We start from the raw sequence: 24,259 nt of genomic DNA, 5'->3' as shown, positions 1-24,259 counted from the left end.
TTACATATCATCCAATTACCATAGGCGGATGTATAATGCTAAGACTTAACTCTCAGCTGGGGGAAGCTCCAGGTTATGATATAGTCACCTAACAGCACAGCTTTAAGAACTTTATCTTTGAAGAATGAATCATGGTGTGTTTTATACCAAAGTAAACATACCATGTGTTTATTATGTATACATTAAACTCAAGAAAGATGAAGATATAATCAGTATGATTATGATTGTAATTTGTTGCAAAGATCACTTTCAAGGACAGGCATACAAACCTGGCGTCTGTCCCAGCTATAATGTCTATAAATGTCTGTAATCAATCATGGGGATATGGTAAACACACTCAACTGTACACCTTTCCACCTCCATCAACTCAATTAAAAGAACTTCTGTCAACAGCACTCTCCCCTGCATTAGTTACTGCGTTACAAAAATGTCAATTTTTCAGTGGTAAAGGAAAGCATTCAACACTCTTGTGTGCAATGTGCAATTAAAAGACTGTTCAACTCTGCAGCCAATATGAAAAAAAAGAACATAAGAAACAAAAGCCAGTGGTGCAATTTTGCAAATTACATATTAAAATTATAAGAGTTCAGAGACTTCACTTTAAAAGCAGACTACAAGACAATTCAACTCAAACATCCTTGAGAACTGAATTGTGTGGTTACTAAATTTTTCAGTTTGGAAATATACAGACAACAAACTGGAAAATTGGTGTCATGCACATTTTTGTGCTCTTGATGTGGATAGGCAAGCCTGAGAGTGTTTCCCTTTTTTTTGAGACAAGCTGAAATTTAAGAAAATAGTTGGTGAGATGCTGTATTATATCCACATGTTAAAGCTGCTTGGTTTTTATTTATTAAATGAAGCAGATGAAGACATCACCTTGGAAACATCATAATATAAGATTTTTTAAAACGATATCCCACCGCAGGATGAAGTTATGTTTAGCCCACATGTATCCTACAGTCATTTTAGCTGTCATAGGAACAAAGACTAAGGAAAAACTCTCAGTCTATGCCATCAAGGTAAGAAAGCCCTGCAACACATAAAGCCTTCAGTCAGTGTCAAGACATGTATGAAAGCTCTGGTGGTGAAAATGTATTGTTTTTTCCAGTCTGTGACCACTGCTAAGGTTACTCACAGCTGTCTTGTTTTACAGAGTGAACAAGAATGACTGGTGCCAGAAAAAATATATACAGTATTCACACACAGAACCAAACAGTATAGAGCAAACCTTTGTAAAACATGTTTTTTTGGGCCATTCTGGTTCATTCAATGTGGACTGAAGGTCACAAAAAGGTGGCTCCATTTCTATCATGAAAGCACATCTGCAGCCAGCACATGTGCAAAATGCCAATAAAAGCATTTATTTTAAGTTCATAATTTCAATCATTTTTAAAGGAATCAGCCTTGACACTTCAACCCAAGAATCACATGGGATGTCTGATCACAACTACGGTACTATAAACCAAACTGTACATTCTTGTACTTAAGAGTCCCACTCTGATGCACCTACTAAGCATGATAACGTGCTCTCACGATAAGATTATCATCAATATTTTTTCATAAGCATAAAAACATGTGCTCACCTAAACTTGACAATAGGTCTATTTTCACCTTTATGTAATTATAATGCTAATAAATATCTAAGTCTGAGTCCAACGGCGCTGTAGTAGGAGCCAGAGATACAGTAGATGGATCATTTTCTGCAACTAGGCAGGAAACAGCATGGAGCAGGGGCCACATACTGGTGCTGCTGGCTGCAGAGAGAAAAGGTGACCGAAATACCCGCAGGGTGTTATGACAGATTAAAGTTTTAAAAAAATCATCACCCCCCTCTTGCCTTTGTTTCTCTTTCACAATGTGCATGACTCTATCTGCATAACGCTGACATGTACAGCACATTCACCATTACTTGGAAATTTACTATCCCACAAGAAGAAGAAAATGAACTCACCTGAACAAATATTCAGCAATGCCAGTAGACAGTAAATTCCCGTGAGAGAGACAGGCATCTCTAACAGCAGCTGGACACGCTGTATATCCAGTTAGAATGCGCTCTATTTCATCTAAATGCAACTTCTACTACAGCAGAGTGCAGGAGAGTTCCTAACCTCGGCAGCCTGTACAGATATTAATGTTCAGAGCTGCTCCTTACAGAGTACATTTTCATTTGAGTTAAAGTTCACATCAGTTGGAGACATGGTTGCGGCTTACTCGACAAGTAATCCAGTCAACAGCACCACTTGGATTTTCTCCACTTCTCCTGCTCCTCGCTTCCAAACGCGGATAACTTTACGGAATTTACCGGTGATCAGATTCTACGTTAGTCCCACTTCAGAGTTAGATTTCCGCGGCTGTTACAGAGCGCAAAAGAAGAGAAGCGTCCAGTTGCAGTCACTTTACTGGTTTGAATGTGTAGCGTTACCCCGGTTTGATGGGACTGGCGCTGGTTGGATGAGGCGCCGTGCGTCTTTGCGCTCAGAGCTGCTTTGGTTTTCCTCCCCAGTCAGAGGCTTTTCTGTTGTACAGATGAGATTCCTGCGAGTCAGGCACCATTTAACCGCATGAGGATACATTGACAGCGAGTGGCTCCACTAGGCTTTGCAGCATTCTTCTCCTTTATGAAAACGAGGCAATAAAAAGTCTAATAAATGTAAAACATAAGCAGCTAATGAATTAAACGCTTATTACTTTTTAGTGCCAATGTTGGCTTCTTTTATTACAAACAGATTCTCCAATATGCTTAATATTTTATTGTGGGTCTATACGCTTCAAAGTGAACATAACATGACCTTGATGAATGATTTACACTATTTTTATCCTGCTATCAAGAGAGACGTGCACTGTGTCCTTATTACAACCCAAAGGCACTAGCTCATAGCGGCACAAAAAAATGCAATGTTCCTAATGAGCCGATAAAATGTGCCTTCATCTCCACGGGGCTGCAGCAGCATTGTGCTTCTTCAAAATCGATCAGGATTTCACCCTCCTGACCTCTCAACATACCACTGGGAAATTAAATGATATTTTAAAGTGCATTAGAAATGTAATGTCTAATGTGCTGCGGCCTAATAACACACTGAAGCAATAATCACATAGCCACAGTGATGTAATACTTAAATTAAATACATGTTAATGTGACAAAGATTTATACAGTAAACTTAATAGGTGCAGCATATCCCTACCCTCTTTGTTTTCTGAGCAGCCCAGTACTCCCCCTGCTGGCCGCACGGCTGCAGCGCAGCCTACTGTGCAGGTTTTCTGCTCAGCAATTTGATCTGTTCCTGTTATGTCTTCAGTAACATAACCACAGCTGTTGCAGACATTTTTGTGGGTCTTTAGTTTTGAAATACATTATTGATATTTAAGATTAAAGTTCTGTCTGCACTCTAATTCAGCCCACTCCACATTAAGATCTCTAAAGCCCTGGGATTAAGGAGGAAGGCTGCATGACACTACAAAAATATACCAAGTTAAGTATATGCTTAATTTCCACAATCAAACCCATGCATCTGAAAATCCATCCACATTCCCAACTGAAATTAGTAACAGAGGAAAACAGACAATAATTACGCATTTAGACAACCAACCCAGCTCACTTACACGCCACAGAAGAGGCAGCGATGCTTCTGGTCTTTTAAGTCACATTTAGACTGAACAAAGTTTACTCACTCAGCCCTGCCTGCCCTCTTGCCTCAAATCCTTTAATTGCCCATTCTGGACCACTGGTGGCTGTGCTGAATGCAGTCAGCTTTCTAAGCCGCAACATCAAAGTGGATAAACAACCAGTAAAATATGAGAAATTACAGTCTCACCACGAGCTACTTGTTCGCTTTTATAAAACACGTGCTCTATTTTTTTTCAGTCAAAAACACCTCTTCTCTGGCTTATTGCATTTTGCCTTTCTCCACTTTCTATACCCAATTCATCATGTTTACAGCAACACAATGCCACTGAAAAATGTGTGTTATGCTGTATTTTGTTGCTGTTTCCCCCATTATTCATTTTAATTATTCTCAGCACATTGGCACAGCCTTTTCCCTCCATCCTCTTTTCTCAGTGGGGTCTCTGTTTGTCTCTCATTCCTTCCAAGTAAATATTATCCTCACTATATGACTCTCTGGCAGTTGGCTAAGATTGAATGTAATAGTACCATTGTACTGTGGATGACAATATGGTCTTGGTCATGTAACAACTGCATAATTACTGTCAATTTATTGCATTAATAGGAATAAGCTGGCTGCAGTCACAATAGGGCTTACCCACGAACAACAAAGGAACAGAGCTCTTGCTTTATGCGTGCAAAACATAACAACAAATTCAGCGCTGCTACATGCAGAGTTTTCAAAATCCCAAATGTATCTGCAGCACCTATGGAAGGCAATAAAGGCCTATAAACACATTAACGAAAATGTAATTCTACAATATTTCCAGGAACAGATGGACACAAAGACATGCACTTCTTCACAGCAACACAGCACATAAAATGGCAAGGATTTCAAGGAAATAGTGCCAAGTGCTGAGACCTATTTTTATTTATTTATTTCACTCCAGAATAGCTATCCAGTTGGTTCTTGGCCAAGAAAGAAAATATCTCCAAAAAACACAAAGCCAAATCCCCAAAAAATATTTATGAAAAAATAAATAATTTGGAATATCCTCAGAGCAACAAACTTGGCCTCAGTCAGCCTTCTATTACTCACTGTTGACTATTTTGTCCATGAAAAGTACAGACAGGTTTAGAAACGTTTACTCAAATAACCTTTTAATACCTTAACATCAGGATAGAAAAATGGATTGTATGAGGTCTGCTCAAGTGCTAGGGGTTAGCTGTGTATCAAATTGCTGCCATAGCAGCTCCTTTCACATTATTTTTTATCATTCTCGCTTTAATTTCTCTCTCTCTCACCCTGGCTTTTTCATTTCTGTTTATGTTTTTGCTTATTTATCAGTGCCTCTGCTGCATATAACCACAGTTGCTTAGGGTGACCCTAAAGCAGAAAGGAAAGACAGCCCTTGCCTTCACCTTTCAAATAGCACTGTGAGGTCTTATCAGTTGTTAAGAATCAGGCATCCTTAACTGTGCGCACTCACTGTTTATTTCATTTATTAATGGTATAAAGAGCCAAAGAGTGTCATAGGAGGAACAGGAAATGGATTAAACATTCCACTATTGGAGCCACATGAACTACAGTAAATGGGAAATGGTAGAATCCTCCACTTTAATGACCACAATAATAAAAGCATATTCAATAGTGCCCATTAAAAAAAGAAACATAATTATTGTACCAGCTTATTTTCTTCCTGTTAGATTTGCACCAGGGATCAGAAAGACTGTGCAGAAAATAAGCCAAAACCACAAAGGCTAAAGGAACAGAACTCCAAAATGTTTAGTTTTCTTCCACCCCAGTACATCCCTTGTCAAAGCCCTCACCATAAAATGTCAAAGCCAAGAGAGAGGGGATTGAACTATGTTGGCTTTGGACACAGTATTTGCAGGCCACAGCTGCTGAACTGGCATTAAGCGGTATTAGAGTCTTTGTCAGCAAAAGGAAACATAGTACTCTTCTTGGGAAATGGGTTCAACAATGTATCTTTCAAAGGACAAATACAGAATCAACACAACCTAGGGAAGCACTTCACTATATAGCTTTGACCAGGTGTGTTTTAGAGATTTCTTTAAAACTGTCAAACCAATATTGATTACAACAGATCCAAGATAACTGAAAACAAACAAACAAACAAACAAACATCACAGAAATCACATGTAGCAGAGGGACTGTACCTTTGTATCCAAGGTCTTGTTCAGGTTCTACTTCAGGTGCAGGTGGCTGAATGACAACCTCACGGCTTGCTATGACTGTATCTGTTTGCAAAGTCACAAAAACAGCACATTAGAAAATGTAGAACCTGCCTGCATACATCCGATTACTTGTGTGTGTAATTACACTTTATTTTCCAATGAACCTGGCTTGGGAACTTTTCTGAAAAATCCGAAAAATCATATTCTGGTGATGACTCATCATGATAAGGCTAATAAATAGATTAACTTTCAGAAACATTTCCTTTGCCAGTAGATATATACATTTTGCCGAGGTGTGAGGTGTAATCAAATTTAATCATGCACTCAGAGAAAGGTCAATTGTGTGAACCTTAGTCACAAGAGAAATATAATCTCTTTAGTGTAAGCAAAGACTACTGTAAATCTAATGCAGGTTGCATTTGAAAATGCAAATTGTTTAAGTTAAACCTTTTTTCATACTTTACTCAAATATTTACATTAATAATGTTCACAAAATAAAAAATAGTCAAGTATATAAAAGCTCACATGTTCCAATAATGCAGCTTTTAGGAATTTATGATTCATGATGTGTGGCTTTCATATAAAATATGGTCATGAATATTGTTTCAATAACAATGTACCACAGGGTGCTCTACACTATGCTTTAAAACTTATTTTTAATTATTAATTAGGTATATAATAAATAGTATTGGGAAACATCATTAAAGACTATATTGAGGCCCCTAACAATGTATGTTCACATCTGTTTTTTTATAACAAATATGGGCATGTCAGTGGTGCTGTTATTTACTTTGTCTCTTATTACATTAAACACATTGTGTCACATGTTTGAAATAAATGCAGGTAGAAGTCAAAACTTGTGTACACTTACATACCATTTCAGTGATAGGGAAGTTGCAATTATACTAAATGTCTACTAAAATCTGTACTTACAAAGCAGTAATTTCACCTTGTGCTCCTTCATCATCAATCAGATATGAGATCTATCTAAATAATGGACATTATGGTTTATGATTATTTGTAATTAAAGACAGAAAATATGAATTCTGTGTTATCAAATATTTGGCCACAAGAGGGCAGTATTACTGCACCGACTAAGAGCTGAAGTTCTGCTGCTGGAAATGATCTACTTCTCTCAACAAACTGAAGTTCTTACCTGATGAAGTGTCCATACCGTGGCCCTGCTGCAGCTGGCTGAGACAGAGCAGGCTGAAGAGACAGAATGGCTGAATGGCCTGCATAGTCCTAAACAGCTGAAGGAAGGCTTTAATAAATCTGGAACACACAGACGAGGGAAACTGTTGTTAATTTGCTGCATGTGGCAGGAATAAAAGGATCACTAGACACTGTGCTCTGACTTTAACACAGGGTCATGGTTTGTGTTTTACTTTGGTCGCATGTGTCGTATTATTCTCATCATAACTCCATAAACATTTCATGGAATTATTACCATAAGTATTATCATTACTGCTTTTGATTTAAGCATTTTCATGCATTCCCTCTAAAATCACATATCCTCTTTTGTTCACTGTTTCCTCTGCTGGCAAATACGTAGAAGCATGTTTTTTGTGTGAAATCCCACTATAAAGAAGAGAGGCAGACAGATGGACTTTCCTCTGAAACCCACCCAGCACAAAGCCAATCTCTGGGTCTGCCTGTTTTAGTCTGATCCAATCCACACATAGGGATTGCAGATTGCTATGGTTTCTGTTTTCCTGTCATATCCCAACACACGAACAAGCTTCCACATCTTAAATGCTCTTTGTGCAAAACTGTTTATGACTAGGCTTTGTCTTCGAGTGCTCCATCAAAATTTGATGCACTCATGCATAATCCAAGTCAAACACCATGCTCACATATACCTGCTGCACATCCCAACCTGAACCTCCCAAACAAATACACATCTCCACACCTACAAACAACATAAAACACACCCTTGCTCTCGTGTGTGTTTGGTGATGAGACACAATGACAGCGCCAAGTGAGAAAAATAGGAAGTCGGTTCTACTGATCAGCCATCTGTGGTACAAACAGCTTTGCAACTCATCCTAGCTGTCTGATGGACAGCCAGATTCCTGGGATGTCTTGGCACCCTGTGGCCCCCAAACTCTATGCTCCACTTTAATTGTTCTGAAAAATACACACCAACAGCCAGCCTTGTAAATTTGCCAAAACCTGAGCAAATTTTGTGCACATTGTGATGAGGAGAAAATATTTTCTCTATATGAAATGTTCCAAAGTTTAAGTTTGGACTGCCAGTAGATTTGGTGCAGAGGCATAGCCTCTATATTCATAATATTGTTATCCTGTTTTTCATGCACCAGGTCAAAGTTTCACTTATTCAGTAAAATACATCATCTTTCCAGTCAGGTGAAACTGCAAACAGTATTGACCTCACCACGTCATTGTTGATTCTGTTTTCAAACATTAGCATGCTAAACTAAGATTATGAACATGAACAACATTATTCGAGTACCTCCTAAAAAACAGCACAGGACTACAGTACTAATGCTGTATTCTATATTCTATATTTTCTTCTCGATTTGATTTTTTTAATAAAGCATTGAATCTTGTAAACTAGCAAGGGCTTTGAAAGCGGGTGTCAAAACCCCAAAGCACAGGAGTTCATAAAGTCTAATTATCTGCTCCTTCACATTTGTATGTGTCCTGGGGCAACACCAAACCAGCTGGTGGCAGCTTTACAACTTTATACCACTGGTATGTAAATGTGTGAATGGGTAAATGAGAAGCAAAGTTTAACAAAAGGTTGCAATAAATAAAAACCTAAGATGACTGTGAACACCTGAGGAAACACCTGCAAAACACCTGCAAAACACAAAATATGTTTAAAGTGAACTGAATGGTGTTAGCCTGAATGCAAGTCTTCAATGAGGAATTCTGGATTTTCTGTAAGGCATCAAAATCTACAGGTGATAACTTTGCCTTTCTCATGGTTATGGTTCATGTTGGCTTAGCATTTTAAGCTGCATTGGCAGACTCTATTAACATGCTAAAACAATACGCATTTTATTTTTTTACATCTGAAACCTTGATATGTGATCTGTTTAGCTATATTGCATTGACAAACATCCAATGTTAGTAATGTAACAAAATGGCACCTAATTTCATTCTTTGCTATTATGTTAAGATGCTGATGTCTCAAAATGAGCCAGGAACAATAATATACCAAAGTAATATGATATTCACAATAAATAACATTCATATTGAAATCTGTCTTTTACAAATTCATAGATATATTACTAACATAATGAGCAAGGAAGATTGCATTTTGCAGAGCGCTGAATATGAAAGGTGGGTGGCAATAATAACATTCCACGGTCTAGTTTTATCCAACATATCTTTTAGAAAGAACTGAAGCTGAGAAAAAAAATAATAAATCTGAAATGTAATTTAAAAAGATGCAGGTGGGGAAAAAATGATAAACAGCAAAAGCACATAAGGGCATGCATAACATACTGATAGGTTCAATGGAAAATGTTATGGTTACACCGTAAAAACTGCAAGAAGCTAAATTAACATAAGTTGGGAATTGGTCCTTATGCACACAGAGTGAACCAGTTCAGTGTTGTACTATGTGAGGACTGGCAGTATACTATATATACTATCATTCAGTGAAGAGCATTTACCTTAGTGTTGACCCTTCCCTCTCAATACTATAACAAAAACTGTGTGCACCCACTGCAACACAGAAACACACTCATTTGTAACCAGGTCATTACCGAGGACATGACAATAAAGTGCAGGCTGTGCAGCTAAGAGGCTGCAGTTCAAAGAAAATGGGACTGCTGGTGTCCCCTTCCCTCTGTCTACTGGGTAATAATCACAGCTTACCATCATACTGTCAATAAGACAGTGTGGACTAGAACTCCCCTTATACCACAACAGACAGATTGCATACTGTGGAGAGCACTGGAGTGTGAACAGAATCAGCTCTCGGCCACCTTCCACAGCACATACACACATTCCCGTCTATTCAGCTTCCAAAATTTAATCCCAAGTATGAAATGCAAAACGTTAGAATTGTGACCTGTCAAAAGGTGCAGTGACACTACATATCAAATATCTCAGAAACACATGTAAGACAGCACTATTTGAAGGAAATGCTAGCATATTTCAGTGCTCCTGTAGAAGGAATATAATAGAGCCAGTGTATATATTTGTCATGCTTCAGGTGTGTATTTTATGCTAGAGAACAGCAAACTGTAACACTTATCATTGTAATATTGCACATGCTGTGTTTATTTTTGATGTATGCACAGATGTGGTTATTCAGTAGCTCTAGAATACACCAAAGCAGGGGGCAGAGCCAGGAAGTATGATTCACTGACAAGTTTAGAGTCTACATCAAGGCCACAGTGGGAGGTATTTGAAGGAACAGCCTCATAGCAGGAAGAGTATCAGATATTACACACAATACACAGCCCACCTACATATATAACCATCACTCAGGTCAAGTCATACATCACACGCTTTTTACATTAGACAAAGCTCACTGTCTTCTTCTGGAAAGACTGAGGAGTTCTGAGGAGTTCTTATCAACACCTAGCAGTTATCGCTGACACGTGGCTGTGTCTGGGGAAAATGGATGGGAAGACATATACAGGTTTTCATGTCTGCCACTATACGGCATTAAGAGCATCTATCAGCAACTATCAGAGCAAGACAAAGGATATTAAAAGTATGAGAGGAAATGTCTGGAGCTCTGTCAGGGTTCATTGTAACAAGTCAGCTGAGTGGGATATGTGGAGCAACCAGAGGAACAACAGATGATTCCATATACAAGGTACAAAGGGCAGTGACCAATGACACATGAAGATGATGGATGCATATAGGTTAGGATGAAAACCTTGCTGGATGAATTTTTTTATCTACAAATAATAAATAGCATGTTCATTAATAACAGCAAGCACGTTCTTAAATAGGGACTGATGAACACAGATTGCACGATTTGAGTGAGAATGAATACAATTCCAGCCAATGTGCTCATCATACCTCCACATTGCTTACTTCAACTTTTCCAGCATTAAGGGCATCTTATGGTGATGTTGATACTACAGGAAAATAAAACTACAGCCAAATAACATAAATCTATATAGAGAGCTTTTATTTTAATGTAATTCAAACAAGTGATACCTGCATATGGGCATAGTTTATTTATATATATATATATATATATATATATATATATATATATATATATATATATGTTCAGAACATATATATAAATATAATCTTATAAGCTCTATAGCAGAAGTGGAAAGTTATGATTTACCCATTACTGTACCTTTAACATAAAGGACAGCTCTACAGTCATATTAAACAGAATTGACTTCTATTTATACACAAAAGTAGAGATATAGTCTCACTTTGCAGCTAAATGCACAACAATTTGCCACAAATAACTTTCAGCATCACAGCACGTGGATGTCTGCTCAGGTCAATGAGCAGCGTGAAAATTCAATTTTCTCTTGAGCTTCCTTTGCTAACAGCATGCTTACTCATTGAAACTAAATTACTAACCATTTTTCTCTAATATGAATAAGTAAAACTTCACAACTTACCCTTCCAGATTATTCTTCCAATATTACTGTTCCATGTTCTCTGGTGAAGCCAAATCTCTGCCACTGTGTGTTTCTGAGGCATCCAAGTACCCAACAATGGGATCAGAAAGAGACAGAAAAAAGAAGGTATGTTGTAGACCTGTAAAAAAAGAGGGTTGAGGGGAGGGGGTCAAAAGAAAGAGCCTATGCTGGAGGAAGAGCCTAAATAATCCATCTGTGATACAGGAGACGCTATCAGATGGGGTGCATACAAATCACTAACCTACCTCTGCAGCAACCTAGGTCCAATATCCTCAGGGTCCTAAGGCTATACTCGACAGTTTACAATTACAGATCAGCACTGACATCACACTCATTCTAGTTTTTTTAGGATTTTTGTTTTTTTATTTTAGAATGATGAATTTAATAATTACAGTTTATTTAATTACAAGAAAATGTGTCTTGTGATGAGTTTTCTTTTCAGTCATAGAGATTATCAGAAGTGTTGTTAATGCACAATTTGGAACATTTGGATTTAATATTTACATACTTTTTCTTTAATTGGGCACCACTCTAACATTTCCTTCGTTTTGTAGCAAAATGGTTTGACACAATTTGGAGTTCAGTATATATATATATGTTCTATATATTTCTAAAAATCCAGAAAAGGCATGACAGCTCTCGTTATACCTGCAGCAATGCTTAAGGATTCACCATGTGCTGTTGCAATAAGTGGAAACATAGTTGCATTGTGGTTCACAATCTGCAGTATCCCACAGGGTCCACGTTTACCTGCAGCAAATTCAGCCTGCCTCTCTCTCGATCTCACAGTGAAATTGAAATGCTTTTCACCCATTTATTTTTTTTTTCATCTACTTGCTCATTCCTATTCAGGTATATACGGTGGGGGTGCATGCGTAGACCAGAAAGCAGGAAAACACCAAATTCATCATAGAGATAGCACAGACAAACAGACATTTTTGTTTTGTGTCCACCTGGATGTCTGTGGAACTCTGACCCACTACCTCTGCATATAAATATTTTTAAATAGCTTAACTGATTGTGTTTCATTTTGTTGAAAACAATGGCCACAATGACAGAATGCCTCTTCTTCTGTGTAATGATGTATGAAACAAACAGAGAACTGATCCGCAACATTGCTCTGCAGCTATTTATTCAATTCAATCTACCATAAAGGAATGTGATGGGCTCAATAGATTACACAAAATCAGGCATTCTAGATAGGTGCATTCTTAGTGCATCCACACAGCACAAGTTTAGTTTAGGAGTTTGTTGTCCAAAAAAGCAGATGAAAAGCTCTATGCTCAGGAATATTCATCGTCATCTGTGGAAAAACAGCCAATGTGTGGCTTTTATGTCCTCCTAGCTGAAAAATATTGGGAACATAGCCAGTCTGATTCATATAATGTAATGAAGGTGCATCACGGGCTGTGCCTCAAAACAATTTTCTTTTTAACCGCACTCTTATCATGTGCGTTCTTATCGAGATCCTTCATCTAACTCAGCAGTGAGGTTTTAGATTAACCTCAAGTCGATATCATGGCCATCGATCATGCTGACAGAGGCAGACCAGTGAGTGTGACAGTGGAGAGATAATCATCTCAGAAGGAAACGTGGTCCTCTATAGCAACAACGTTGCTTTGCTGATTAGAATGACCAAGTCATTTACGGTTTGAACTTGAGGTGAGTCAAAAAAGACAGATTGTATGTGGAAGCTGATTGTATATTTTGTTTCAGAGCATGCAGCATATGCTTGTTTGTAGATACTAATGAAACAACAATTACATGAGGCCAAGGTAATCTATTTGTCACTATTGGTACTCGTTGTCATAGTAACTGCAGTAATTTGTGCCACAATTACCCTTGAAGGCTATGAATTCACATCAATAAAACAATACTGAAAAAAGTTAAAAGCACAAACAGGTTATATATAAATTACAGCAGAATATAATATGTAATAGATTTGTAATGAACAATTGAATCATTACCACTGTCCACTGAGTTAGCAATGGCAGAGTGATCTATATTTTGGGGAAAAAAATAGTTCATGTTAATATAAATTGCTTCAGAATGTTTTAGAAAAAGAAGGCTCCTATGAGGCAAAGAGACAAAAAGACAAACAGTGTATGATGTGTTATTGTGTGGGAATTATTTTCTTTTAAATACTATGTACCATGCTTGCTTTTGCAAAGCCAATATATTGAGTTAGAGTTAGTAGCACCATAGATCAGTAGAGGTCTCTGCTTTCTCTGTAGCAGTGAGATAAGCTGTTTACTAACCTTTGTGCAGGTGTTGGTAATGGCCATTTTCCTGAACTGACTTCTCTTCTGTTAGGAGGAAAAAATGAAGAGTTTTGGGTCAAAGTTGGCCTGAAGAAACCTGTTGACCTTTTTGCCCTGTTCCATTATTGGTCTTTGTCTTTATATTTTTTGGTGAACCTGTCACATAGGACTAATATCCAGCCCTGAGGTCTAGCTATGTCAAAATATAATTTATTTTCCTTTGACACATTCTACCCTCACTAATAAATCATTACACCTTCAAATTCCACAAACTGATGAGAAAACAAATACCTTAAATAAGATTGCTCTCACACTCAACATTTAACTGTGTTTTGCTCATATAAAAAAATGACCAGTGGTTATATTAGCATAAATTTGTATGGTAATATTCTGTTTCCCTTTCCCCTCTTTGCTTGGGCTGACTGACACTTAAGCATCAACGCAGCCTGGGAAGCCACACAAAGCTATTTTTTACAGATGGACCATTATACAAGAGCTGCATGGGGAATCTGTAAGAATGCAATCCAGGTGTCACTGCCCCTTGGTAATCTCCCTCGTCTTCAGGAATTAATTTTCTCAGCAGCTTCACTTGAAAATGACATTCTGACACCATTTACATGGAAATCACTTTGCCTCTTCATCTGTAATAGTGGTCTCTGTGTGGACAGGGCCTCTTTGAGGGCTGAACTATTAATGGACAAAAATGGACAAAACAAGAAAAGAAAGAAAGAATAAACAGAAAGAAAGAGACAGAAAATGGGAGGCTATGTTTTTCAGTGTTACAGTCAAGGTCAGAGCTTCGGGTATTAAGGGATAAAGCACCAGTGGAGACGCTGAGGGAAAGCATAACGTGGGAAATACCGGTTTTCCCCCTCTTACTTATATGTGTATCCTCTTTCCCCCACTCTAGTATTCTCTTTTTCGCTCTCTCACACACACACACCACACACTGAAGAAATGCATATAAAGAAGAAGAGAAATTGACTTGGAAAGTAGGTGTCGAGAGGAATGCATAGGTTTAAAAATTTTGTTAGGTCGCCATAAGAATTATTTTAACACAAGCATTTGTCTCTGTTAACATCAGTCTGTGGAACAAAACCCTGTATTTGTAAACATCTGTGATCAGGCACTAAGATTTCATACAATACAATTTCAATGGCATTATATCAATACAGTCCCTCGACCACGCCTCTCAATGTCCAGAATGAGACACAATTACATACATAGTATGTAACAGCATACGTACTGGTATGTTACTTTTGTGCCACTTTATATGGAAACTGTGAGGAAAGCTTAAGTTTTTATGACTGGATTAACACTGCCTCCACATGGCTTTACTGGAGCACTGCTTGATCAGAAGCCTGCAGAGCCACAAGTACTGTGATAAATGTCAAACTTTCCTATAACCTTGTGAAACGGTTATTTCAAATAATCTTTCAATATAAATTACTTTCAAGTATCGTGGCATGGAAAAATCACAATACCAGGACAGAGAAGCTAAATGAATCCTGCCGTGATTATATTTGATTACTTGCGTTTACGTGTAGTTTCGGAAATGGTTCATTAGCTTTCCTTGTATCGCCTATTTTTTAAGACAAAACAAAGACTTTTTAGGTGCTGGAGTGGTCAACTTCATGAATGAAAGTTTAGGTAGTTCAGCATTTATTTCCCTTAGATGTAAGGCTAAGGAGAAATGGTTAGCTTGGATGTTAAGTTAGCTTAATTTACAACTACAATTGGTGGCTATTCTATGAGAAACCTGCATATAAACTGTGGTAGGCTTTAGCTTCTAAAACTATGTGTATGACAGCTGCCATTCAAAAAGGATAATGGCCACATAAAAAAAACCTAGTATTATCACTGTTTTTATTATTATTATTATTATTAGCTTACGTTGGCTAGCTTACCTTTACAAGTTTGCCCTGCAGTGCCAATTGCCTGACCTTACGCAATACAACTTTACGAGTTCCAGTGAAGGCAACGTAATAGCCAGGCGTGCGATGCTAAGATCTTTGTTGATTGGTAGAAAAACACGACGTCATTACGTACAGCGGGACGTCTCGAAGAAGATAAACAAAAAGGAAGGAAGCCTTCGGCCACACAGTCGCGGCAAAATCGGTTCAAAATTTTAGCTCCCAAGCTTTAGTTAGCGACTAGATGCACCATTTTACTGCTTAAACAGTTACAGTAAGGCGTTCACAATCATGGATGACGCAGTAACATTTCGTATGAGTGCATTTTCTGAGCAAGGAGGGAGAAAATACATGGAGGATGTTGTCGAGATAAAAATCGAGTACGAGCCGACGCCGTCGTCAGTCGAAGATTATCCAAAGTCGCAGAGACATGGAGGACAGGAAAACACGGATGTTGAACCTAACAAACAAACTGAAAATGAAACACAGGATCACAGTGTTTCTGTCGAATCAGGTCCAGCTTCTGCCGTGTGGGTAGAGCGTTTATCAGACGAGGACAGCGGCAACGTTACTGCACCAGCATCACGCGAAAAAGACGCAGAGCATTCTGTCGACACTCGAAAGTCTGTGGCGTTTTTTGCCGTGTTTGATGGCCACGGGGGGCGAGAAGCAGCACATTTCGCTAGAGAGCATCTGTGGGATTTGTTGAAAAGACAGCGAGGGTTTTGGTCGAAGGATCACAGTGAAGTGTGTGCTGCTCTACGGAAGGGGTTCATCGCCTGTCACCATGCAATGTGGAAAGAGCTACGTAAGTCATCGAAGTTAAAAGAATGTCCTTCATACTGGCTAAATGTCAGTGTTTTTGTTGTTGTTGTTGTTTTGCTATCTGCTACGCACAATTCTTAACATTAAAAGGCAAATGACACGGTAGACCGTGTCACATGAGGAGGCATCCTACTCAGCTGGTGTGATGGTGGCCAATCCACAACCGACTGGGCAGTGCCATTACAAATGAACACATGGAGATGTCATCTGAACGCGACTCTATTTAAAGTTCACATTAGCAGAAATGTTTCCATCAGCGCAATAGATGCAAATGTTATGTAGGTTAAACGGAAGAAAACACGTTTGAATACCTGAAGCCTGGTCAGACCAAAAAAACAAGTATAAAAAAGTAAAGTTTTGGAGAAAATATAACATTTGACAGTTTGATTAAAAATAATACTGACTAACCCTGAGGCAAGTTCAGTCCAAAAACAAGCCTGAGGCCCCTCTGCTGCAGGTCAAACCAATATATTTCAGTTTTATCCAATGGAAATTAGTTCAGAGTTGTATGTCTGAACTTATGTTGAAGCTACAAGAAGCATCACTAATTGTGAGTGACTAAGAGTGAAGGGACTGAATATGTATGTATGTTTGCATATGTGAGCTAACATGGCAGATCTTTGAGAAATCGGTGCCTACTTTATTTGTATTTATAAAGTATTTCTAAGTAAACTTAATCATTTTCCTTTCGTTTTATTTGCCTTGTTTCCTTTACAGCGGAGTGGCCAAAAACAATTACCGGTCTGCCAAGCACATCCGGCACCACAGCCAGTGTTATTGTCATCCGTGGAAGGCATATGTACGTTGCCCATGTAGGGGATTCAGCAGTAGTGGTTGGAGTGAAGGAAAATGACTCTGATATTACACTTCAAGCACTTGAAGTAACACAAGACCACAAGCCTGAACTCCCTAAAGAAAAGGAAAGGATTGAGCGGCTCGGTGGCAGGTGAGCTGTACACACACTTTCCTTTGGTAAAGTTACATGAAGGTTAGTTGTTGGTGCTTTATAGTTTGCTTATGTGTTTTTCTTATAACTCAAGTGTAATGAAGAAGTCTGGCGTCAATCGCGTGGTGTGGAAGAGGCCCAGGCTGACCCATAATGGCCCCGTGAGGAGGAGTACAGTCATTGATCAGATCCCTTTCCTGGCAGTAGCCCGATCCCTGGGTAAAACAACCATTTTCCCCAAGATTAGCAGCTATAAAATCATACTGGATAATAAAAATAAAACAACATTTTATATGTTGACAGGTGACCTATGGAGCTACGACTTCTACAGTGGGGAGTTTGTGGTTTCTCCAGAGCCTGATACAACTGTGATGACCCTCGACCCCAAACAACATCGATACATCATTATAGGCAGCGATGGACTATGGAATATGATGCCGCCCAAGAATGCCGTTAATATGTGCTACAGCCACGACAAAATGGTGGTATGTAATGGTTTAATTAATACAAAGCAAAAATATTTTCACAGTTAACATAAAGTTGTTACAGTTTAGTAAAATATGCACGAAATCTGTAGGTTGGATTGTCCCACTTGTAGGAGTCTAGCAAAGGGATTTATATCATTGTGGTATCAACTAAAATGTCCCTTGTTTTTGAATTCTGAAGGGACCAAAAGGGATGTCTTGCGCCCGTCGGCTTGGATGCACGGCTCTGCTGTTTTGGAAGGAACGCATGCTCCGTGCAGACAACACAACAGTCATCGTCCTGGCCCTGCATGAGCGTGGAGGCCCTCCTATCCCTATGCATCGAGATGAGATCGTTGTTGACATGGCCACAGGAATTGACCATGTTCCATACCCAGGAACACCCTACAACACATGTGAGGTCCCAAAGGTAAGTGTCATATATTTGTCAAACTCTTTTATTTAGGCCTAAGCATATATGCTGAGGAACATACCTCACGATCACCCTGACAATGTAAAAAAATTTACAAAATATTTGTTTGTCGTTTGCTATTCACTGTTTTGTCCTTTTATATATTTCAGTCCATTTTGTTATTGTCATTTTAAAACGCTCATCTGTTTAAAAAATGATGGTCCGTAGACGCCAATAAAGGTTGACCTAAGTTCACACCAGCAGTTTGTGTCAGTGGACATTGGTTCACCAAATCACTCTTTGTTTTCGGGGCCAACAGGCGGAGCATGAGGATGGCATGTTTTATGAAGAAGATGAGATATATGGAGAAGAACATGTGGGATGGACATGCCTGGAGTGGTAGTGAGGTGACTGCTCAGTAATAACAATTGTTAACAAAATGACAAGCCAGTGATTTATCTTATCAGTTTAAGATCCAGACCAGTGTCGTTTGAGTCATGTGGTGAAATTTAACCGTCACGAGAATGACAACATTTCCTTGTGGTTAAAGAGCCGGGGAGCATTAGCTGCAGTAGTATTGTTGTTTTACACCTTTAGTAGGACTAAGTTTTTATTTATCTATTTCAATGTGTTGCCCAGTATTTTCTAGTCACTTATGATGATGAGATAATCCAAAAAACAAATTTAATTTTGTTGAATATTATTGTAATCACTAAATAATGATTTAAATGCAAAGATAATGTCAGCAAAGTGCCAGCAGAGGGAGACAGAGAGAAAGTTTGCCTAATATTAGGTTTTTTTAGTCTGAAGGAGCTGAGCTAACTTTAAGAGAACATCACATTTAAAATGAGACCATTTCTATTTAGGTCAACAGATACAAGATGGAGACTGTTCCTACTTTCCCAATTACCTACACGCTTAGCAACACGTGCTGCAAATACTCAACAAGCAAATAAAATGGCAATACACACAGAAACCTTGTTTATTGCTTGGTTACGTAAAGTCTGCTACTTCTCGCTGGTGGTGGAAACGAGCTGAAATGTATGATTTATGGATTATTTAAACATCATTTGTTGTCATTTGCGCTCCTTGCAAGAGTTTACTGTTAGCTTGTTTTATATTTACAGTGCATTTGCATTCATTTTGTTAAGCTGCAGTGTGTTGAGCTCTCTGTACATTGATCTATTTACTGTCTGTCTAATCCACATTCATTACTGTTTGCATGCGGTACACTTTGGAATATGCCACAGTCTTATATTGTTTTATAAGCCCATGAGATTATAATGTCTGATTCATTGCTGAGTCACATTTACATGCTGACTGCAATTTTTTATTATTTGCTCTCTTTCAGCCGAGTGCTGCAGGGGATGCTCCCTACACGTTCAAAGAAAGATGTGCATCTTTGGAGCAGGCACTCGGGCTGTACGAAGCAGCTTTCTGTGCCAGCACACAGCTGTTACCTGACGTTGACTCTGTGAGAGCCACGCCATCCCCTTCAGATGCCTCAGTGAATGTTTTTGAAAAGCAAGACCCCACAACCCAAATGGACTGTGCTTCTTGTGCTCCTCCGTTAAAAAGATCTCGCCGTTACCCGCAATCCCCTCCTGAACTCAAAGGTCCTCATCGACGGCTCGGCCGACCACCCAACAAAACTTTGTCCCAGGAGACACCTCACGGCAAAATACAAAGCGAGCAGTCCCATCCAAAAAGAGAAATGAGCTCCTCTGAGGAAGGCACTATCCTGTCACAGCACCACAACGCTGCCTTGTGTGTGTGCTGAACCCCGTCTCCTGGAAAGTGTTTTTGCCCTGACCTCGAAAATGTTGCAATTGATGCTTATGTACCAGGCGGGCCACATGCCTTTTCCTAGAGGTATACTTTTTATACAAAGTCTTTCTTTTTGTAAATATGAGACTGTAAATGTGTTGTCGTTTTGACGTTTTTTTTTTTTTTTGCTTCTTTTCCTGCCCCTCTTTAAAATTTGAGTGTTCTCAGAAATGTACAAATTTTGAATCTTTTAATCTACACTGTCTATTTTCATACTTCTGAGTATGTACAGTATATCCAAAAGATGTATTTTGAAGAAGGAGAGATCACTGCAATCTGACATAACATCGGTTCATTTAAAATGTGATCCTCCAGATTAGATTTTTACTTGACGATGAGATAAGAAGACATGCCGGTCATTTCCCTGACTGGGATTAAACACTTCAGACCAGTTGTTTGGAATTTATGCTGATGGATTATTTATGAATGGATTCATTTGAATAGCATGCTGAGGGTATATTTGTCAGTAGCATAAAGGCCCCTTATAGTCATGAAAAAACAAGCAATGGTCTGAGGGAATTATGCGGGTACGATTTTAAAAACTGTATTGTTTGTTTTAAGGTTATTTAAGTATCATTTACAGCTGTTACTCAGCTAAATTTTATGCATAGCTTAAAAGTGTGTGTTCACTCAAATCTATCCATAGATATAAATGTATGTGATATGAGTGAACTCACCCTTTAATACTATCCCCCCCCCCCCCCCCCCCCCTCTTCTGGACTTTTATATTGTTCTGTTCTTAGCGCCTTTATTTAATTATTTAACATCTGGCCAATGACAGTTCTATGTTTTAAAACCTTGAACCTCTTAAGTACATTGGTTTAAAAGGTAGAGGCAGTAAATAGAGGTTGCTGGCTTTATCTGGTGTCTGCGTACTGTATAATCTTAGATCAGTACCAGTCCACTAGGCACAACTTCAACACGTCTTCCTCTGTGTTATTATACTATACTGTATCCTTCGTGTGTGCATCGTGTTTTAGTCCGCACAGGCAACACTCCAAAGTGCCAGATTCATGGTGATGTGATCCAAGTTTTAACTTGTGTTATAACATGGCAGCTCAGTTAATGTTCTAGCTGATTTGTTGCCTTCTTTTTACATTTAAAAAAAAAAACGTCATGGTTGCCTTAGCACAATTGACTCGGAGGTGCTTTTCACGTTAAGGACCCAAAATGGTGGACATCTCTAAGGAAATGTACGGCTGTGGCATGTTCTCAACCATTTATCATGGGATCTTCAGCTCTACATTTGTGTTATTTTACCATTTGCACTGCAGCACACTAAACTTACTCCATGTGGTTGATGTTTTACAGTTATCTCAAGCTGTTCATTTTTTTTGTACAGTACGTCAATATGCAATAGAGGTTTGTACAGTACATTATTATGCAAAGTATTTTTGTTTTCAGGAGTCTGGCATGCACATGGTCTACTCCGTACGTTGTGAAGTGTCCACGGGTCATGGATGCATGTGGTGTGTTTTGACAATTACAATACTTACGTCTGACTTTGTATCTAATGCAGCCACTTTTCAGGAGTTAACTGTATAAGTTACATCGTTTTAAAGTGACTGGATTTACAGTGTCTGTGTGTTGTAATAAAGTTCTCCTTTTATAAATGGTACCAGTGCAGCTAAGCTCTTGTCCATCATTACAGCTACAATATTTAAAAAAAATGACTAAAATTGATAACGTGCATGTGTTTTTGTTGTTAAATCTAGCTTGTTTACAGCATGTCATATTTTATCTGGTGTGTGCAAAGTACAGCTACAATTCTGATTTGTGCCACTAGATGGCAGCAAACAGTTACCTCTACAGTATCTTCTATCAGCCTTCTAATAACTTGATGCCTTTTTAGGTCTACATCAGTAGCTTGTACACTACTTGTACATACTGTACATCCTTATTGCACAAAATGCATTACATAAAATAAAAGTTCATTTTAGGCATAGTGAGAACCTGGTGACCTCCTACAGAAGAGGATTAGAACCACTGAGAAAATGTCATGACTGAATTCTGACTTTAATTTGAGAATTCTATGAATAAAGTCAGAATTTGTCAGATTAAAGTCAGAATTCTAAGAAGTCTAAGAATAAGGCCATGACCTTTATTTTTTCAGTGTCCCTAATCCGCTTCCATCAATCATCTGACCCCGCTTTGTCCTGCATTGCAGGGTCACAGGGGGCTAGAGCTTATCCCGGTTAAAAAAAAGAAGAAGATTCACAAGTTGCTCACAAGGTGACTTTAAAACAATCATATTACTATTTTGAATAAGTAATATTAATATGTTCTTGTGTGCTGCCCCAGTAACATTACTTGCCCGCACTCCATCGTCTGTTTCTACTCATACAGACATCAGATCCATGATAGCAGTGTGTCTTGACTTGAATATTTTATTGACTGTCAGCCCAGCCTCTGCAGACCTGCCTAACACGCAACATTCAACCCTCTTTCTGCAGACAGTCTGTCGCTGTACATCAGCCGGTGAAGCGTGAAGCACAGTGTCCAGTGTCCACCACTTCCCCCTCTCCTCCTCTTCCTCCTCCCCCTCCTCTCCCTCCTCCTTCCCCTCCTTGAATATCTTACAAATAAGCATCATCGCAGCTGACCAGGGAGGGGCTTGGAAATATGACAACTACATATTCTAATCCACTCATGTTAGAAATGTTTGACTATGCAGAATTCCTTTAGGTGCAATATATTCGAGGGATCTTGGTGTTATTAATTCCCACCACATTTTAATTCAATTTTATTTATATACCGTAGTGCATTTTACTATCTAAGTGCTTTCAATTAGATTCACATCTGGACATATTTTTATTGAATAGCTGGTAGTACAATAGTTCCTAGCATCAAAATTAAAACAAATTCAGCTTTAGAATGTGATATATTATGTTGTAATATTTTCAAATCAAATACAGAATTTCAATGATGTCTCAATCATTGTATCCCAAAAGCAAAAGCAAATTCAGGTCAGATTTCATCATTTTTCAGCAAATCAAGAAAAGAAAATCAGCATGGAAATGACACGGAATGATGTCTATTTTCAACTAAACATAGAATGAGGCAGTTCATTGCCCTTTAGATCTCTGTAAATTCTTTGCATGACTCATGCAACATTGTTTTCTCTCAAGGCCTTGGTGAGCTCTGCAGATCTTGGCATGTTGACGCCACACACTTAAGGGCACCACAGATGACCTGTACTGTAGTCCAAATCAATTCACGGAACAATATTTGAAATCTTCGTCAATGTGTTAGATGGACTGACTGACCAACCGAAGTCATCGCATGCAAAGAGCCACAGAGCTTCTAGTGTAATTTCAATGATTAAAATTAGACTCATGTTTTGCCTTCACACCTTTGGCATGGACAGCAGCAGTGTGTCCCGTGTGTGCGTGTGTGTATAAGTGTATCACAGCCTTTGGTGTGTCCTGTCTAACTCGTTTCTTTCCACATCTCCTGTCTGCTTCTGACAGTTATCAGTGGTGTTCCAACAGGCCTTTAATGGCTCGCCCTCTGCCACTCTTGGGAGCCTCCAGAGTAAGTGTTATGATGAGAAAGACTTCTCCAGATGATGGGAAATGACATGCCCTCCTTTTATGCACTTTTGTGTTTCTGACTCAAACATGCAGAGCAGAGGTATGAGCAAACAATTCCATCCTTAATCTCCACCATTTTTTGTGGCAGTGTGGTTTGTAGGCGTGAATCTAAACTTTTTGTATTCCTTTACACTCATTTTACTTCGACTGCTTTTACGCAGTGGTCCAGATGGGTGCCTACATTTTCAAATCCTTTTTCCAGGAAAGACTTTCCTTGTATTTGTTAGACTGCCACCTGTTACAGACAGTGTATAAAGAATAGTCCATAGTTATATGAATCGATGCTGTTATATAAAAAAACACATTTAAAACCTTCAATGTTGATGCTTTTCAAGCAGCAGGTGTCAAAATCTGATATGTGCTTACACTTAAGTGAGACAAAGCCCATGGTACAGATGGCTTCAATTGGTTTACTCACTATCCTTACTCTCATCCATGCAAGCGTATTCACCTTTCCGAGAATTGAACTGTTGGTGAAAAGGTGCTTTGTTTGTTGATCACTAAATCCATTAAACTCTGAGCCTGAGCAGTTTGCATCAGGGTCACAATAACGTGCTTAATGCCACATCACATTAAGTTCAGATTAGTGCTGACTAAATGTAAATATACATT

The 24,259-nt window shown here is 38.7% G+C and overlaps 2 protein-coding genes across 2 annotated transcripts in view; one reads left to right on the top strand and one right to left on the bottom strand.

The window, feature by feature from the left end:
- LOC114445740 (roundabout homolog 1-like) overlaps positions 1-15,725 on the bottom strand; it is a 77,237-nt gene extending 61,512 nt beyond the window's left edge. Inside the window, exons 1-5 of the mRNA XM_028420917.1 lie at positions 15,575-15,725; positions 13,665-13,712; positions 11,386-11,524; positions 6,960-7,078; positions 5,786-5,866 (exon numbers count right to left, since the gene is read on the bottom strand). Of these exons, the coding sequence (XP_028276718.1) occupies positions 5,786-5,866; positions 6,960-7,044 (166 nt within the window). The 5' untranslated portion in view covers positions 7,045-7,078; positions 11,386-11,524; positions 13,665-13,712; positions 15,575-15,725. The remainder of the gene's footprint in view (positions 1-5,785; positions 5,867-6,959; positions 7,079-11,385; positions 11,525-13,664; positions 13,713-15,574) is intronic.
- LOC114445741 (protein phosphatase 1D-like) lies at positions 15,724-21,672 on the top strand. Its single transcript, XM_028420918.1, has 6 exons — positions 15,724-16,388; positions 17,123-17,351; positions 17,446-17,570; positions 17,655-17,836; positions 18,018-18,245; positions 19,579-21,672. The coding sequence occupies exons 1-6, from the start codon at positions 15,872-15,874 to the stop codon at positions 20,005-20,007; spliced, it is 1,710 nt and encodes a 569-aa protein (XP_028276719.1). The 5' UTR covers positions 15,724-15,871; the 3' UTR covers positions 20,008-21,672.
- Positions 21,673-24,259: the final 2,587 nt, after the last annotated feature.

Source organism: Parambassis ranga, chromosome 14 (assembly GCF_900634625.1).
Source record: "Parambassis ranga chromosome 14, fParRan2.1, whole genome shotgun sequence".
In the NCBI taxonomy this organism is placed as follows: domain Eukaryota; kingdom Metazoa; phylum Chordata; class Actinopteri; family Ambassidae; genus Parambassis; species Parambassis ranga.
This window is presented reverse-complemented; position numbering and strand designations above follow the sequence as displayed.